Below are 18,372 nucleotides of genomic sequence, written 5' to 3'. Positions count from 1 at the left end.
AGAGACAGTGAGCTTCGGGTACAGCTGAGCACACTTTGCAATATGTTATCCTCAGCTACTTACCATACCAAGTTACCTTTGTACGAACAACACATTGGGATGTCACTAAATAAATGGGGAAGGGGGGCTCATGCGAACATGCTTTTTCCAGTAGCACTATTTGTTTTGTAATGTAACTTAAATGTAACTTGAATACAGTTGACATCATTCAAATGCAACAGATGTTTATACGAGTTAGGAATTTGGCACAAATAATACAAGATATTTTACAGCACCCTCCACATGTACCTAAAAAATTATTCCACCCTTTGCAATGCATAGAAAAATAACAGTGGCAAATCTGCAGGAAAATGTAACACAAAATATTACCACCCTCATTCAGACTCCTGGGAAGCCCCATTATAAAAATGAAAACTTTCCCTTAGACCACTACTGATGCCTGATCACGAGAATAACTCGCTCACATATGGTATCACTCTTACCTCTCACGTTCCTCTTTCATTTTCTCAACTTCCTGCTCCTCCTCTTTTAGCGTGCCAGGTCTCAGGCTATCTTTTTGATCTAATTTTCCTCCTTTGTCATCTTTATTCTTTTTTCCAAACCTATAAATAAAAAGAGGGGAATTCAAGATGTATGGTCTTTGTCAATCCGTAATATATATACCTTGTAGACCATGTGTAAGAATCCAGCTGCTCTAACACAGGACAGATACAGCACACTAGAGATCAGCCAACAAACTCTCATTGTTCCAGGAACCTATTTTGACAAGTGTCCAACAAGAGTGAAAATGTGCTTCCCAGCTCAACACTGATAAAGATTTGTGTCTATATTTAGATCCAGAGCTGCTTTAATGCCTCACTGTAATTTAATTCACTGGAGAGATTGCAACACAAAAGCTGTTAATGCAGAGGAAAAAAAACATACGCCGAACACTAACCAGTCCCTGCTACATTTTTATACCTGCACAACAAAGAAAGCGAATAGACTGAATCGGCGGTTAGCAGGAGCTTAATGCAACATTAGTTTGGTGTTTCTGATAAGAAAATTAGAAAAGTACATTTATAGCAGTGACTTTGAAAGCTTCCAGCAGTGACTGAAAAACATACCTGGGACTAATTAATTACCCGCTCACTTGTCAGCTTTTAATTTCTTGCCCCTTGTTTAGTCTAATTAATCACTGACTTAAATAGAGCTGTTACCTTCGCTTTACTTCTTTGTCATTACCAAGACAATAAATTACTGCTATCAGCAGGCTATTTCAATAAAGAGTCATCATTCTATGCATAAAATCAAAGTCTTCTTCTAAGCTATGTTGTGTTACCATAAGTATGAGGAGTAAAACATTGCATGGGCTGACAAATCACTTGCATGCAATAAAATAGCTCCACCTAGTGGTCAAAGTATTGCGAAAAAAGGGTAATTGTACTAAAAGAGAGTGTGTCACTTTTTTTTTTACTTATTTTTAGCCAGAGGCTGAAACGTGTCCTTATCTGATCTATTTCTATTTTAATGAATTTTTTGTACATTATTATTTGGACAGTTGTTTTTCACATGATTTTGAGCTATGCTTTACAGCATGCAACATGGACATGTGCAACAGTAGGGTATTCCAACGGGAATAGATGTCTTACTGCCTACTGATATCATTTCAATTCCTGCCTGTGATGGTATAGAGCATGGGTCTCCAACTGTGGCCCAACAGCTGTTGCAAAACCACAATTCCCATCATGCCCAGACAGCTAAAGCTTTGGATTTGGCTGTTCAGCCATGATGGGAAATGCAGTATTGCAACAGGTGGAGGGCTACAGTTTGGAGACCCATGATATAGAGCAGGGGTGTCAAACTTAAAAACCTCAGTGGGCCAAAATTAAAAACTTGGACTAAGTCGTGGGCCGACCATGATATTTATTGAAAAATTGTGTATAATTGACAGAGATGTTTCTTTCTCGTCAGATATAACAAGTTATTAATACAAAACAATATATAAAACATACTTGCTTAAAGGGAATCTTTCAGGTACCAACACATGTAGAAATCTGCAGATACAGGCACATAGGGGACAGGGAGAATAAACAAATGAAGCCTTTTGTCTTTTGTGATGGCCATTTGCAGAGTTATAAAATTGCATTTATCCTTGCAAGCTGAAATGCAGAATTCATTCTAAGCCACAGCATGCAAACCCCCTGCCTCACACTCTCTCCCTGTTTTGGCAGATGTACAGGGTATGTCAATAAGTCTAGGAAGGTAGAGGTGGGGGAGGAGGTGTGCATGTGTTTAGCATCACTTCTGTGGCACTTCAGCACCCAAGGAAAAATGCAATTGTATTACTCTGCAAATGGCCATCAGGAAAGACAGAAGGCATCATTTGTGTTTTCTCTTTCACCCATCGGCCTGTGTCTGCTGCTCTCTACCTGATGTGACAGATGTGACAGATTCCCTTAAAGGGGTTAACCAGTGCTACGAAAACATGGGCACTTTTGCACCACTTTTGCCACTTTTGTTTGGGTGCAGGTTTTAAAACTCAGTTCAAGTAAATAGAGCTTAATTGCAAACCACACCTGAACTTGAGACAAGAGTGGTGGAAAAGTGTCCATGTTTTTGTAGCACTGGATCTAATATCCCCTTTAAAATGGGTTATCCAGGCTTACAGAACATGGCTACGTCCCTAAAAAGAGCAGTTCTCCTGTCCTCCATGTGTCCAGTTAACCCCAGCAGCATCCCCCATGTGCACAGTTAACCCAAGCAGCATCCCCGTGTCCAGTAAACCCCAGCAGCATCCCCCATGTGCACAGTTAACCCCAGCAGCATCCCCCATGTGTCCAGTTAACCCCAGCAGCATCCCCCATGTGCAGTTAAACCCAGCAGCATCCCCCATGTGCAGTTAACCCCAGCAGCATCCCCCATGTGCACAGTTAACCCCAGCAGCATCCCCCATGTGCACAGTTAACCCCAGCAGCATCCCCCATGTGCACAGTTAACCCCAGCAGCATCCCCCATGTGCACAGTTAACCCCAGCAGCATCCCCCATGTGCACAGTTAACCCCAGCAGCATCCCCCATGTGCACAGTTAACCCCAGCAGCATCCCCCATGTGCACAGTTAACCCCAGCAGCATCCCCCATGTGCACAGTTAACCCCAGCAGCATCCCCCATGTGCACAGTTAACCCCAGCAGCATCCCCCATGTGCACAGTTAACCCCAGCAGCATCCCCCATGTGCACAGTTAACCCCAGCAGCATCCCCCATGTGCACAGTTAACCCCAGCAGCATCCCCCATGTGCACAGTTTACCCCAGCAGCATCCCCCATGTGCACAGTTTACCCCAGCAGCATCCCCCATGTGCACAGTTAACCCCAGCAGCATCCCCCATGTGCAGTTAACCCCAGCAGCATCCCCCATGTGCACAGTTAACCCCAGCAGCATCACCCATGTGCACAGTTAACCCCAGCAGCATCACCCATGTGCACAGTTAACCCCAGCGCTGTCATTGCTGCGTCTTCAGTGCCTGAGGGAAGGAGCTGTGTGTTGTGTTCGGCACCGGCGGTGTGTCCGGTGGCCGAGGTGAGAGTGCTGCATGGGGTGATGGTGGCGCTGGCCAGTCGGCTGAGGAGAACGTCAGAGCAACGGATCGGGTCACGCGATCGTTAGGCAATGGTGCCGTCGGCTGTGGATAGAGTCCTCGGGAAGGTAATTGGTTGCGGCGGGGTTGGGACATGCGGTCGGCTGGGATGAGGTATAGCTGACGAGGTACAGGGATGAGACAGGGGGGGGGATGTGCAGTGGGTGCTTGATCGGTGCTTGGGGTGGCGATATTCTTTGACTCTGTCCCGCTTCGAGGGGGGTGCCGTCAGCTCCAGTGGAAGAGGGGGAGAGGGGGTTACCTACTGTCTCCCCCCTCACGCACATCGGGCGATCTCCAGGAGGTCTGTAAGGGGGAGACATACCTGTGCTGGACTCCTGACGGCCACAACCCTGAAATGGTAACTTGCTACGCAGGGGAGGCGGGCTCAGTTCAGGACATGCTCCAATGGCAGCACAGGATCTTTTCTTCACATTCTGAACGGGCCAATAATAAACTTCGGCGGGCCAACTGCATGATAATCAGGGATTTCTTAGGCGGGCCAAAAAAAATGGCTCTGCGGGCCAGAGCTTGGCATGTCTGATATAGAGGGCACTACTGTAAAATGATCTATACTTGGTTTTAAACTTTGTGGTCAAAATTAATACTGCAGGATTGCAAGAGTCTGTGTGTCATGGGATTAAACATTTTTTTTGTGTCACGTGATCAAAGTCGCCATGTAGCTCTAGCCTAAATCAGCAGTTCTGTAGATTTTGCTGTAGAAACACTGCACATCTGCAGCATAATTCATAACTGCAGGTTTTACATTTCTGTTTTGTTTTTGTTTACATTTATATATTCTGAGCATCAAATCTGATTGGAATCTAAATAATTCAGTATAGATTTGCAATGACTACAATTGGTTATGCAGTGACTGCTAGAGCCATCACTCAGGGACAGGGAAGCCTCCAATGCAGAGATGTTAGGGCAGCAAACAGTAAGGGACTAACACAGCTGATAAAAGGTACAAGTACAGTTTTATTTAAAGCGTAACCGTCATTTCAGGGTCATTTTTTTGAAAACATTAAATATCAACAGTTCAAGCGATTTTAAGAAACTCTGTAATAGGTTTTATGTACTGAAAGAGTTAACTTCTGGACTAAAAAAGCAATCTCCCAGGCCCCACCCTCACTGCAAAAGAAGCAGGATTTCTGTGTCCATTATGTGTCTATAGAGAGGGGAGGGGCTGTTAGGAGTGACTGAGCACGGAGGACTTCTGCAAAGCACAACACTCTCTAATCTTTTCTCAGTAAATTCATAGATAAGCACTGACCTTTCTGACACCTGAATCCTGCGTTTTAGGTGCCCAGAGAGTCTACAAACAGCTGACCTTCATGTCACCTCTTCCTGCTCCCTCATCTCCCTCGGCCCCTCCCCCCTTCATAGTCTTACAATGGAGAGAGCAGAGCCCGTCTTCACTGGCTTCTCTGTAATGAAGACGGATTTGCCTGATAATGCACAGATAAGAAGTCAGGGGGGGAGGCTGGGAGATTGCTTCTTGAGTACAGAAGGAGGCTTTTTTGGCTGATAAAACCTATTACAGAGTTTCTTAAAATCGCTTATACTACTGATTTCTGCAATAAAAAAAAACATGACAGTTACGCTTTAAGTATTGGCAAATGTGTCCATATACAAAGTTATGCAGACATGCATCTGGACTCCCGTCTAGACCAGAGATGGGAACCTTCAGCCTCCAGCTGTTGCAAAACTACAATTGCCATCATGTCTGAACAGCCAAAGCTAAATGCTCATGCGACTAAGTTCATTAAAAAAAAAAAAAAGACTACTTTTCATAGATGTACTTACTATTGGACTACATTTCTTTGATTTGAGTACCGCATCAGTCACAAGGTTGCATAAACATCTGAACACAGATACATATTTTACAGACTGGTTCCTTTAGCTACAGTAGTGCCAGATCCCTCTTTCTCATTGCTGGATCATCCTTAGCACTGTCAGGAGATTTGAGTACTCATACATATTAATATATTGTATGGAGCCCAACTATATATGTCACAACTGGAGTCATGGATCTGCTGTACCACCTCTAGCGATGGTATAAGCTGCACCAGGGAGCGGAGTCTAAGAGGCCTCTGGTCTTTAGGAGCATCCACCGTAAGGTGGGATAGACCGGCTGCGGCAGGCGACCACCAGGTCGCTACCCCTTTGCTTGGCTTGATAGCGGCTGGGACACAGCAGGACTCATGGCAGGAACTGGAACAGCAGTCACAGGCAAAAACCATGGGCAGGAATCACAGGAGAGCTGGGACCGCACACTAGAAAGCATGCAGAGCCCCCAACAGGAAATGACAGGACAGGTGCTCATTTATAGGGGAAGTGATTGGGTGCAGCATCCAGTTAGAAATGAACTGTCCCTTTAAATGTAGAGCAGCCCACACTCACGCACTGGGCAAAAAAGTGTTGGACAGGAGCGGGACCTGGTGAGGCGTTGTAAGGTGCGAAGAGACGGCGGTGCGGGCCCCTGCACGTTGGCTTCAACATCTGCCGAGGACTGTAAACGTGGGGAGTGGGTGCAGCTGTAGCCCAGAGCATGGAACACCTCCGTGGCCAGGACAATATACAGTATATATATATATATATATATATATATATATATATATACCCTTTAAACAAAAGATGTCTACAGTAACATTACATATGCCGCCCTTTGTGACCTACATTATCCAAATAACTGTTTATCCAATTCACCACATGCAGAGGCCGGTATACAGTTTTTTGCTAGTGTAATGATTTCCAATAAGAAGTTTTAACCTTTTAATTATTGTGATATTTTGTACAAAAACTGTACACTCTATGGACAACATACAGTATGTGTCTTCAGAAACTTGCTCTCTAATAACGCACCATAACCTTAAACTATTAACATACACTAAATAAGGGCATAAAGACTATTAAATTTTATTCCATGTCAGAAAGGGGGGGGGGGAGGGGGGACACCTTTCAGAAGCTACTGTAATTTATGCCTAGAGATGAACAGATTGCTAGTTAAGGTAAATGCTTAAAGCTAGCCTCCGGTGATTATAGTCTTTTTGTGCAGATTACAGCACTAAGGATATGTGTCTGTTTTATGACTTCCAGGTCATATTATCTCACTTCATTATTTATAAGGTCTAGTTGTCACTTTCTGCATAACTACATCTTAAAAGGTATCACATGAAAGCCTGTGCCATTTGGGGATAATGTCATTGGTTAATTTATGCATCTGTAATCAGAAGAAAAGTCGACCAATCTCTACATGCTCTCCTTAAAGGGTATTAAGCAAATTTAATGCTAGGCTATTAATAAGCAGTATTTAGCACATTTTTTACTTTTTGGTGAGGAAAGAAAAGAAAAAAAGAAGACAAGGAAAGGATAGAAAGATGAGAAGGAACATATGGATAGGTAGATGAAAAAGAAAAGGCACAGACAAGATCACGAGAAGGTCAGGAACAGAAAAAAAAAGAAACAAAATTTTTTAGGTATGAGTCCAAAGTAATGTTTTGTGTTCTTTTCTACTCCCAGACTTCTCTTATAGAGTATACCAGCTCCAGCCTTTAAGGTATATGCACACAGTAATTCTCGAGGAAAACTCCATGTGGAATGTGATGCTTGCTCCCCGGCGCTCCCACCTCAATTTCCGCCTGTCACACAGCGGAATCTGCCCGAGCATATATTGGAGCCAGCAGAGAGGGAAAAGGGCGCGCAGGGACGGTGGATTGCACATAGAGTATGCTGCGAGAATTACTTGTGTGCAAATACCCTATGGGGTGACTTTTGTGATTGCCATTCCTGCTAAAGGGGCAGGCATACATAGTTTTTGTAAGATATGGTACGTTATATGGAGGCCCTTAAATGAAGTGGCCGTCACCAACCCTGCCACTTTACTTAATGCCTAACCCTGCCACTTCATTTAATGGCAAAGTTTGTTAAACAGCAAAGTTTATTACATGTGGAGCGCCTATTAGCTAAAAGAGTAATTACCAAAACATACTTGAAAATATTCTGAGAGTTGAACATAAGAAAAGTAAGCACTGTTTAGATTCTTAAGTTCTGAGAAAATTCTCACTTTTAACAACATCCTGCATATGGACTATAGGGCAGTGCAGTCGGAGGTTAGCAAAGTAACTTTATAGCCTTGAGATCCTTGCTTCATGTCAAGCCATAAGTAACACAGAGATTAATGTGAATACCCCCATGCGGAATATGTATCTGCTGCATTATGAATGGAGAATAAATGACATATCACATCATTATGACGTTCTATTTACAATAGGATATAATAGTTATGAAATGGTGATCCTGCAACACATAGGCTATAATAGTCAGGCTCCTGCTGTAATGGCCCAGATCAGACCAGCCTCCAAACGTCTTACATACAATAAAGAGGTTTGGGGTTCCCTTGGTCAGGCTTTAGTATGGTAGCAAAGACTCCCAGGTCTAGAGCCTAATATGTTTCTTATCATGGTTTTGCAATTTGAGAGGGTGTCATAAACTGCAAGGCCACACATTTTTCAAAAAAGTTACCAGTGTACATGTTTTAAGAAGTGCATTGAAAGGACACCACCAACATAAGGTCTAAACATATATTGTCACCTGTTTGTATAGGAATATTTAGCTTAAATGATTGTAAAGTGTCTCTTAAAGATACAGTACAAGTTCCCTTACTGTTTATGTATATAGTCTGTAAAAAAGATCAGTGTACGACTCACTGCACCCAATAACAGCCTCAGATATTTAATAATAAACACTTATATATCTATAAATCCCATAGCATAGTAGATTAGATACATGTATTATCATCCTTTAGGACAGGCATTACTGATTTTGCTTATAAGGTATATTTTATAGGGTGATACACTCCTGTAGTTGAGTACTTTGTGTAAACATCGGTTCTAAATTCTACAATTTGAAATCCTGTGAAAAAGAATAAACTTGAGCTCTTGTTCCAACTGTTGTATAATCATATAAGAAAAAAAAAGCAGATATTGACCTACAACCAAGACCACTCAGAATTCATGGCTTTTGCTCTGTATGTGATCTTTAAACAAAGACAGTATGCTTTTTTTATGTACACTGAAGGGCATAACAGGCAATCTGTAAGAGGAAAAGTCATGACAGGAAGCAAATAGCACTTTTCGAAATGTCTGACATGCTACATTTTTGGAGTTGTTATTCAGAGTGCAGCTCTCGGTCACACCTGCCTAGTAGAAAGGGAACCTTAGAGAATCACATCCAAGCAAGATGAATTTCATCATGTGCCTGAATGCCGAGGACGTGATCTGTGAGTGGAAATTCAGCTGCAAGGCTGCTGACTTGACCACCCTTGGAGTGGCATATTTAAAGTGCCACTCTAAAGGTCAATAGATTTTGACCAACTTGCATGTGCATAATGTCACTTGCCTTATTAAGCTTCAATATGAAATTAAATAAGGGATAAGAAACACGGAGAGGGCTCTTGTCTCGAACACAAATAATGGGATTGTGACCATGGCAACATTGTGTTTCCGTTTCTCAGATTTTCAGTATGGTGATTTGCTACAAGGAAGTATTGATAAACATTTTGTATGTGTACACATGGACTAGACATCTGTTATGTCGCAATAACCAGCTTACGCAGATTAAACCACTGGGAGATCCTTTATTGCATAGTTTCCCTCTTGTGGGTATATGTCAAGAGGATCGAGCCATTGCATATTCATGCATTGGTGTCGCAAGAAGAGAAGGTGCAAGAAATAAGAGAGCACAAAACGGCTCTCAATTATGCACAACTTTTACCGATTCCTTTAAAAGGGTGTCATCTTGTGGAAAGTTCAACAAATTATTCCAATGGCTTCAACACAATTGTTCAAAGGCAACAATGTAGTTTATGTGCGTTTATCGATTCTTAGAAAAGAAGACGGAGGCAGCTGCATTTTAATGAGTTGCCTTTCTAAGAAAAGGAACCCAAAGGGAAAAGGGAGAAATGAATGTTTAAAGCAACAAAAAATTGGATAGGCTAGTAGAAAATAGATAAAGTACTAATGAGGTCTTATTTCCAATACCGCAAAGGGACTATAAAAAGCAATTGCATTACAGATTTTCTGTTTAAACAAACAATGCACCTATACATGGCAACGTATGCGATAAATCATGGGAGATTATATTATAGCCCGAACACTGCACTGTTTATATAGAAACAAAAAAAGGTATAATGGAACAAGGTCCTAAACTCATTTGTATGCCTTTTTGGCTGCATTGGTACATGAAACAGTCATAGCTAACCTTGGGATTGAAGTAAGAGGTAAGGGAAGGTAGTGTAAAAAAGGGTTAAAGGGGAAAGATTATTTGGTAGGTTTAGCCTTAACATCGCCATTTAAGTGACAGAGGAAAAAAAAATGTCCGCTATTGTCGCAATGTGACAATGTTAAAATAATCATCATGTCAATCATTTGCGGACATCTTTTGCAAACACTGGATGTTATTTGTAAGTTGTTCACACAGTTTTTCTTTTTTCACCGTACTTTTACCGTTTTTGCTATTAAATTTAATGGACTTTTAATTAAAGACCCAAAGGGCAATTAGCTCCCCTAAGGGTCCATTTACACAGAAAGATTATCTGACAGATTATCTGCCAAAGATTTGAAGCCAAAGCCAGGAATGGATTTGAAAAGAGGAGAAATCTCAGGCTTTCCTTTATGACCGGATCTCTGTTTATAGTCTGTTTCTGGCTTTGGCTTCAAATCGTTGGCAGACAATCTGTCAGATAATCTTTCTGTGTAAATGGACCCTAAACAAAAATAATGTACTAACAGCCGCCATTGCACTGATGAGCAGCCAAGCACTGACATGATAGGTGTCTTTTTAAACTTAAAATGACGTCAATTTTTATTTTCAAAAACGCAGAGGAAAATGTGTATACATAACCTATCAGGGCTGCACCAATTTTTTGGGGAGATTTATCAAACACTAGAAAATGTACCCGGCGCTGCCCGTGTGTCAGTGTGTTAATTAGATTTGTTCTAAGGTGCCCAGGAGGCCAAGCTAAAGGTATTGTTTCATCTGAGTTAATCAGTGAAATTAGTGTATACCTGTAGTGCATAGTTGGAGGGGTTCTGTATACCCACAATGTATAGTTTTTAGGGGTCTCGCATATCAGTAGTGCATAGTTGGGGGGGCTGTATATCTATAGTGTATAGTTGGGGGGGTCCTGTATACATGTAATGTGTAGTTGGGGGGGCTGTAGTGTATAGTTGAGGGAGGTCCTGTATACCTGCAGTGTACAGTTGGTGAAGGTCCTGTATACCTGTACTGTATAGTTCGGGGGTCCTGTATACCTGTAGTGTATAGTTGGTGCTGTATACCTGTAATGTATAGTTGGTGGAGGTCTTGTATACCTGTAGTTTATAGTTTGAGGGTCCTGGATACCTGTAGTGTATAATTGGTGGAGGTCTTGTATACCTGTAGTATATAGTTCGGTGGTCCTGTATACCTGTAGTGCATAGTTTGAAGGTCTTGTATAACTGTAGTATAGAGTTGGTGGAGGTCTTGTATACCTGTAGTGTATAGTTGGTGGAGTTCCTGTATACCTGTAGTATATAGCTTTGGGGTCCTGTATACCTGTAGTATAGAGTGGGTGAAGGTGCTGTATACCTGTAATATATAGTTGGTGGAGTTCCTGTATATCTGTATGGTATAGTTTGGGGGTCCTGTATACCTGTAGTGTATAGTTTGGGGTCCTGTATACCTGTAGTATATAGTTGGTGGAGGTCCTGTATACCTGAAGTATATAGTTGGTGGAGGTCCTGTATACCTGTAGTGTATAGTTTTGGGGTCCTGTATACCTGAAGTGTAAAGTTTGGGGTCCTGTATACCTGTTGTATATAGTTGGTGGAGGTCCCGTGCACCTGTAGTGTATAGCTTTGGGGTCCTGTATACCTGTAGTGTCCTGTATACCTGCAGGGTCGTATTTAGCATTAGGCACCCATGGTCTGGTGCGTAGAGGGGCAGTACCCTCCCATTCAGACTTGTCAGAAAATCTGGTGTCTTTTCGAGGGGGGTATGGCGGTATTGGTCAGGTCTGGTATAGCGGTGTTATCCAGTCACAGTATGGCGGTATTGGTCAGGTCTGGTATGGCAGTGTTATTTAGTCACAGTGTGTCGGTATTGGTCATGTCTGGTATGGCGGTGTTATCCAGTCACACTATGGCGGTATTGGTCAGGTGTGGTATGGCAGTGTTATCCAGTCACAGTATGGCAGTATTGGTCAGGTCTGGTATGGCAGTGTTATCCAGTCATAGTATGGCGGTATTGGTCAGGTCTGGCAGTGTTATCCAGTCACAGTATGGCGGTATTGGTCAGGTGTGGTATAACAGTGTTATCCAGTTACAGTATGGCGGTATTGGTCAGGTCTGGTGTGGCAGTTTTTTCCAGTCATAGTATGGTGGTATTGGTCAGGTGTGTTATGACAGTGTTACCCAGTCACAGTATGGTTGTATTGGTCAGGTCTGGTGTGGCGGTGTTATCCAGTCATGGTATGGTGGTATTGGTCAGGTCTGGTATAGCGGTGTTATCCAGTCACAGTATGGTGGTATTGGTCAGGTCTGATATGATGGTGTTATCCAGTCACAGTATGGTGGTATTGGTCAGGTCTGATATGATGGTGTTATCCAGTCACAGTATGGTAGTATCGGTCAGGTCTGGTGTGGCGGTGTTACCCAGTCACGGTATGGTGGTATTGGTCAGGTCTGGTATGGCGGTGTTATCCAGTCACAGTATGGCGGTATTGGTCAGGTCTGGTATGGCAGTGTTATCCAGTCACAGTGTGGCGGTATTGGTCAGGTCTGGTATGGCAGTGTTATCCAGTCACAGTATGGTGGTATTGGTCAGGTCTGGTGTGGCAATGTTACCCAGTCACAGTTTGGTATACCTGTAGTGCCCTGTATATACATGTACAGTATAGATGGGGTAGGGGGTCCTGTAGGCTCCTGTATACATGTACTGTATAGATGGAGTAGGGGGTCTACCAGTTATTACTGTGGATGTTGTGAGGCAGCTTCCCTAGCAACCACAACTCCCTGTGAAAATGAAAGCAGTAATCCTATTGGTTGCTAAGGCTCTCAACTGCCATTTTCTCTTGGCAAAGCTGCAGCTAATTATATCACCTGTGTGTGCAGAGAGGAGATTTTCCAATTCATCTCTATGGGGCGCCGCTCTTTCCCCTCCCCCTCCCCTCCTGTACATCTGGCGGGGACGGGACCTTCGCTAAAACCTTCCCGGGCACCCTATGTATCTGTGTGCCAAATTTGGGGTCAAACGGTTCAGGCGTTTGGAAGTCTATTTGGGACAGACAGACAGACAGACTTTGATTTCTATTATATAGACTAGAAAATGTACCCGGCGCTGCCCGGGTATAAAGTGTCAGTGTGTTAATTAGATTGGTTCTAAGGTGCCCAGGAGGAAAAGCTAAAGGTATTGTTTCATCTAAGTTAATCAGTGGAATTAGTGTATACCTGTAGTGCATAGTTAGAGGGGTTCTGTATACCCACAATGTATAGTTTTTAGGGGTCTCACATATCTGTAGTGCATAGTTGGGGGGCTGTATACCTATAGTGTATAGTTGGGGGGGTCCTGTATACCTGTAGTGTGTAGTTGGGGGGGGGCTGTATACCTGTAGTGTAAAGTTGGGGGGGGGCTGTATACCTGTAGTGTATAGTTGAGGGAGGTCCTGTATACCTGCAGTGTACAGTTGGTGAAGGTCCTGTATACCTGTACTGTATAGTTTGGGGGTCCTGTATACCTGTAGTATATAGTTGGTGCTGTATACCTGTAATGTATAGTTGGTGGAGGTCTTGTATACCTGTAGTTTATAGTTTAAGGGTCCTGGATACCTGTAGTGTATAATTGGTGGAGGTCTTGTATACCTGTAGTGTATAGTTTTGGGGTCCTGTATACCTGTAGTGTATAGTTTGGGGTCCTGTATACCTGTAGTATATAGTTGGTGGAGGTCCTGTATACCTGAAGTATATAGTTGGTGGAGTTCCTGTATACCTGTAGTGTATAGTTTTGGGGTCCTGTATACCTGTAGTGTAAAGTTTGGGGTCCTATATACCTGTAGTATATAGTTGGTGGCGGTCCCCTGCACTTGTAGTGTTTAGTTTTGGGGTCCTGTATACCTGTAGTGTCCTGTATACCTGCAGGGTCGTATTTACCATTAGGCACCCATGGTCTGGTGCGTAGGGTAGCACCTTGCAGAGGGGCAGTACCCTCCCGTTCAGACTTGCCAGAAAATCTTTGGTCAGGTCTTGTATAGCGGTTTTATCCAGTCACAGTATGGCGGTATTGGTCAGGTCTGGTATGGCAGTGTTATTCAGTCACAGTGTGTCGGTATTGGTCAGGTCTGGTGTGGCAGTGTTACCCAGTCACAGTATGGCGGTATTGGTCAGGTCTGGTGTGGCAATGTTCTCCAGTCACAGTGTGGTGGTATTGGTCAGGTCTGGTATAATGGTGTTATCCAGTCACAGCATGGCGGTATTGGTCAGGTGTGGTATGGCAGTGTTATCCAGTCACAGTATGGCGGTATTGGTCAGGTGTGGTATGACAGTGTTATCCAGTTACAGTATGGCGGTATTGGTCAGGTCTGGTATAGCAGTTTTTTCCAGTCATAGTACGGTGGTTTTGGTCAGGTGTGTTACGACAGTGTTATCCCGTCACAGTATGGTGGTATTGGTCAGGTCTGGTATAGCGGTGTTATCCAGTCACAGTATGGCGGTATTGGTCAGGTCTGATGTGATGGTGTTATCCAGTCACAGTATGGCGGTATTGGTCAGGTCTGGTATGGCAGTGTTATCCAGTCACAGTATAGTGGTATTGGTCAGGTCTGGTATGGCAGTGTTATCCAGTTACAGTATATGGCAGTATTGATCAGGTCGGGTATGGCAGTGTTATCCAGTTACAGTATATGGCAGTATTGATCAGGTCTGGTATGGCAGTGTTATCCAGTCACAATATGGCGGTATTGGTCAGGTCTGGTGTGGCAGTGTCATCCAGTCACAGTATGGCGGTATTGGTCAGGTCTGGTGTGGCAGTGTTACCCAGTCACAGTCTGCTATACCTGTAGTGCACTGTATATACATGTACTGTATGGATGGAGTAGGGGGTCCTGTATATACATGTACTGTATAGATGCAGTAGGGGGTCTACCAGTTATTACTGTGGATGTTGTGAGGCAGCTTCCCTAGCAACCATTGCTTCCTGTGGAAATGAGAGCAGTAATCCTATTGGTTGCTAAGGCTCCAACTGCCGTGTCTGCTGCAGCTAATTATATCACCTGTGTTTGCAGTGAGGAGATTTTCCAATTCATCTCTATGGGGCGCCGCTCTTCCCCCTCCCCCTCCCCTCCTGTACATCTGGCGGGAACGGGACCTTTGCTAAAACCTTCCCAGGCACCCAATGTATCTGTGTGCCAAATTTGGGGTCAAACGGTTCAGGCGTTTGGAAGTCTATTTGGGACAGACAGACAGACAGACTTTGATTTTTATTATATAGATGGTGTAAAGTAAGACTGTCTCAGTTGCCCCTAGCAACCAATCAGATTCAACTTTTCATTAATCACAGACTCTTTGGAAAATGAAAGGTGGAATTTCATTGGTTGCTAGGGGCAACTGAGCCAGTTTCACTTTATACCATGTTTGATAAATCTTTTCCTTTGTTCAGAATTGTGGATCTGCAACTATGGAAAAACTGTGTACCTATTCATTTAAATGGCCCCGTTTACACATCTATATAAGTTACGGGGCCATGTTCTGTAAAGTAAAGAAAAGTGACAATTCATGAATAGTGAATAGTGATCGGTGTCATGGACCATGGCCTCATAACATGCTTGGACATGTAAGCAGGGCCATAATGCCATAATCTGCACAGGAAAAAAAAGTTGACAGGTCCTAGTACAGACCCACAAATGCGGCACAGATCACTATTCTCTAAAAATTGGGTCCACGGATTGTGGACTATGGATGCAGCACCTGTAGTGCTGTCCGTAGTTGTGGTCCACAATCACGGACAGCACTACAGGCATGTCAATGAGTAGAAAGGTAAGGGGAGTTCAGAGAAAATTTGGAATGTTGCTCCAAGCCATACATATAGGTAATCATATCAGCTATTGAAGTAAGGTCTGTTATAAAGATTGTGGCAATTAGGCTGATCTTAGCTATGTGCAACCAGTGCATTTGCATAGGGTGCTGACTTCCAGACTGTAAGAGGGGGCGCCATCAGGATGGGTGAGTAAATATGATTTACTCACCCATTGATGTCGCCCCCAGCAGCTGCGACATTTTTCGTTACTCTAATGAACTAGTTTGGTGCATTGGTGGTGCGCCCAGTTCGGGAGCATTGGCAATAGGTCGAGTGTGAATGAAAAAATGAATGTGGACCAATAATGGTGGAGGCTTTCCATCAGGGCTCATGGAGACAACATGGGGAAAACAACATGGTCTAAAACCCCTAGCAATGGCTGATTTAAGTTGTATTTCTTTGCCATGCCTATTTAACTGGTATTAAGAGGCTGTTTATTAACCTCAGTGGGTTAAAATAGCAAGGAAAGGGTGGGGGTCCAATTGGAAAACTGTGACACGATAAGATGTACAGTAGCTATTAATGGTGGGGTCTTTCCACTAGGCCCTAGAGAGATTACATTTACTAGGTGGGGGGAGGTCTAACTACGGGATAAAGTTTATATGGGTGCTTCTACTGCTATATGGGGGAAGAAAAGGGGGCCTAACTACTGTGTGGATCCACAGAGGGCTCAAAATTACTATATGGGGACACAGAATGGTCTGCCTACTACTGTGGATGCACAGATAGTGCTCTTACTAGGCTACTGGAGTACAGAGAGGACCCAACTACTCTACTGTGGCACAGAGGGGACCTGGCTACCATACTGGGCCATAGAGGGACCTAAATGCTATATGAATGCCTTACTACTCTTTTGGGGACACACAGGGGACTTAGAGGGGTAGTGCGGCATTTAAAAATTATTCACTAAATAACACATTACAAAGTAATAACTTTGTAATGTGTGTTATGTAAGTGAATGGCCTCCTTCCCCATGTCCCCCCACCCCCGGAAGTGTGGTGCAGTATACTCACCAGATTACTGTCATCCCTGGCCGCCATGTTGGTTCAACAACGTCATCTTTGGCAGCCCGGCCGGACCGCTCCAGCCGTCCCTCATGCCGCGTCATCAGCTGCTCAGCCGCGATTGGCTGAGCACAGTTATGCTAAGCCAATCGCGGCTGAGAAGCTGATGACGCAGCAGGGGGGGGGTGGCATGAGGGACGGCTGGAGTGGTCCTGCCGGCCCCCAGAAGATGACATAGTTCGACCCAAGATGGCGGCCGGGGTCGACAGTAATCTGGTGAGTATACTGCACCACACTTCCGGGGGGGGGGGGGTGGGGGGCACGGGGAAGGGGGCCATTCACTTACATAACACACATTAAAAAGTTGTAATGTGTGTTATTTAGTGAATAATTTTTAAGCGCCGCACTACCCGTTTAACTACTATATGGGGGCACAGAGGGTCCTGACTACTATATGGATGCATAGAGGGGGGGGGCTTTTTAGTCTATTGGAGAACATAGGAGATCTAATTACTCTTTTGGATCACAGAGGGGACCTCACTATCAAATGAGGCACAGATAAGGATTTTCGTCCATAATTTCGGCCATAATTTCACAGCCAAATAACATTTGTTATTTCAAAATAGCATTTGAAATAACAGATTTTATTTGGCCGAAAATGACAGCTGTCCCCCCCAAAAAAAGGTAAAAAAAGACATTGTATGGTCATAGCCTTACAAAACAAAGAAAGTCAACAATAGCCATTTAAAAACAATATGTAAATTAGAGCAGCTATATTATAATGGAATGGAGGAGAGCTCAATTGTTCAGTAACAAATGTCTGAATGGCGCCTTTTTATTGAAAAGGAATGTGAAAACAAATATGGGGCTAGACTGTATTGAGAATGTTAGCCACCAAAGCAGTCCAGATCTCATCAAATTTATCTAGGCGCCCATGTCTATCAATATAATTTGTAAAGCAGAACAGTAAAATGTACTAATGTAAGACAAGCCTCCAAATAGGTACCTCGTGATTCTCTGGATTAAAAGGAATTTGTTTGCATAATGGGTGGGTTAAAGTACCAAGAGAGGTTATCAAGCTTGGGGCAATTTACTCTAGAAAAAAGGGACGATCTGATCACAATGTACAAATATATCAATGAACAGTAGGGGAATCTTTGTAATGATCTTTTTACTCCTAGGTCTGTAACCATGACAAGGGGGGCATACTCTACGTCTAGAGGAAAGAAGGTTTCACCATGAGCACAGACGCGGATTCTTTATTGTAAGAGCAGTGAGACTGTGGAACTCTCTGCCACATTATGTTGTCATGGCCGATTCATTAAATAAGTTCAAGGGAGGCCTGGATGCTTTTCTTGAAAAATATAATATTACAAGTTATGGGCATTAGATTTCAGGAGATACGTTGATCCAGGGATTATTCTGGTTGCCATTGGCGTCGGGAAGGAATTTTACCCCTGTGATGGGGCAATTGTCATCTGCCTCATGGGGGCTTTTGCCTTCCCCTGGATAAACACAGTAGGGTTTCCCTAGGTTAAACCTGACGGACTTCTTTCAACCTTATTAATAGAGATGAGCGAACCTCGAGCATGCTCGAGTCCATCCGAACCCGAACGTTCGGCATTTGATTAGCGGTGGCTGC

At 43.5% G+C, this 18,372-nt stretch overlaps 1 protein-coding gene across 6 annotated transcripts in view; it reads right to left on the bottom strand.

Annotated features, from left to right (window-relative positions):
* PARD3B (par-3 family cell polarity regulator beta) overlaps positions 1-18,372 on the bottom strand; it is a 926,479-nt gene that overhangs the window by 409,499 nt on the left and 498,608 nt on the right. For all 6 annotated transcript variants that reach the window (XM_069983415.1, XM_069983416.1, XM_069983417.1 and 3 more), the window contains one exon: positions 483-602. In XM_069983415.1, coding sequence (XP_069839516.1) covers positions 483-602 — 120 coding nt within the window. The remainder of the gene's footprint in view (positions 1-482; positions 603-18,372) is intronic.

Source organism: Dendropsophus ebraccatus, chromosome 9, assembly GCF_027789765.1.
Source record: "Dendropsophus ebraccatus isolate aDenEbr1 chromosome 9, aDenEbr1.pat, whole genome shotgun sequence".
NCBI lineage: Eukaryota > Metazoa > Chordata > Amphibia > Anura > Hylidae > Dendropsophus > Dendropsophus ebraccatus.
This window is presented reverse-complemented; position numbering and strand designations above follow the sequence as displayed.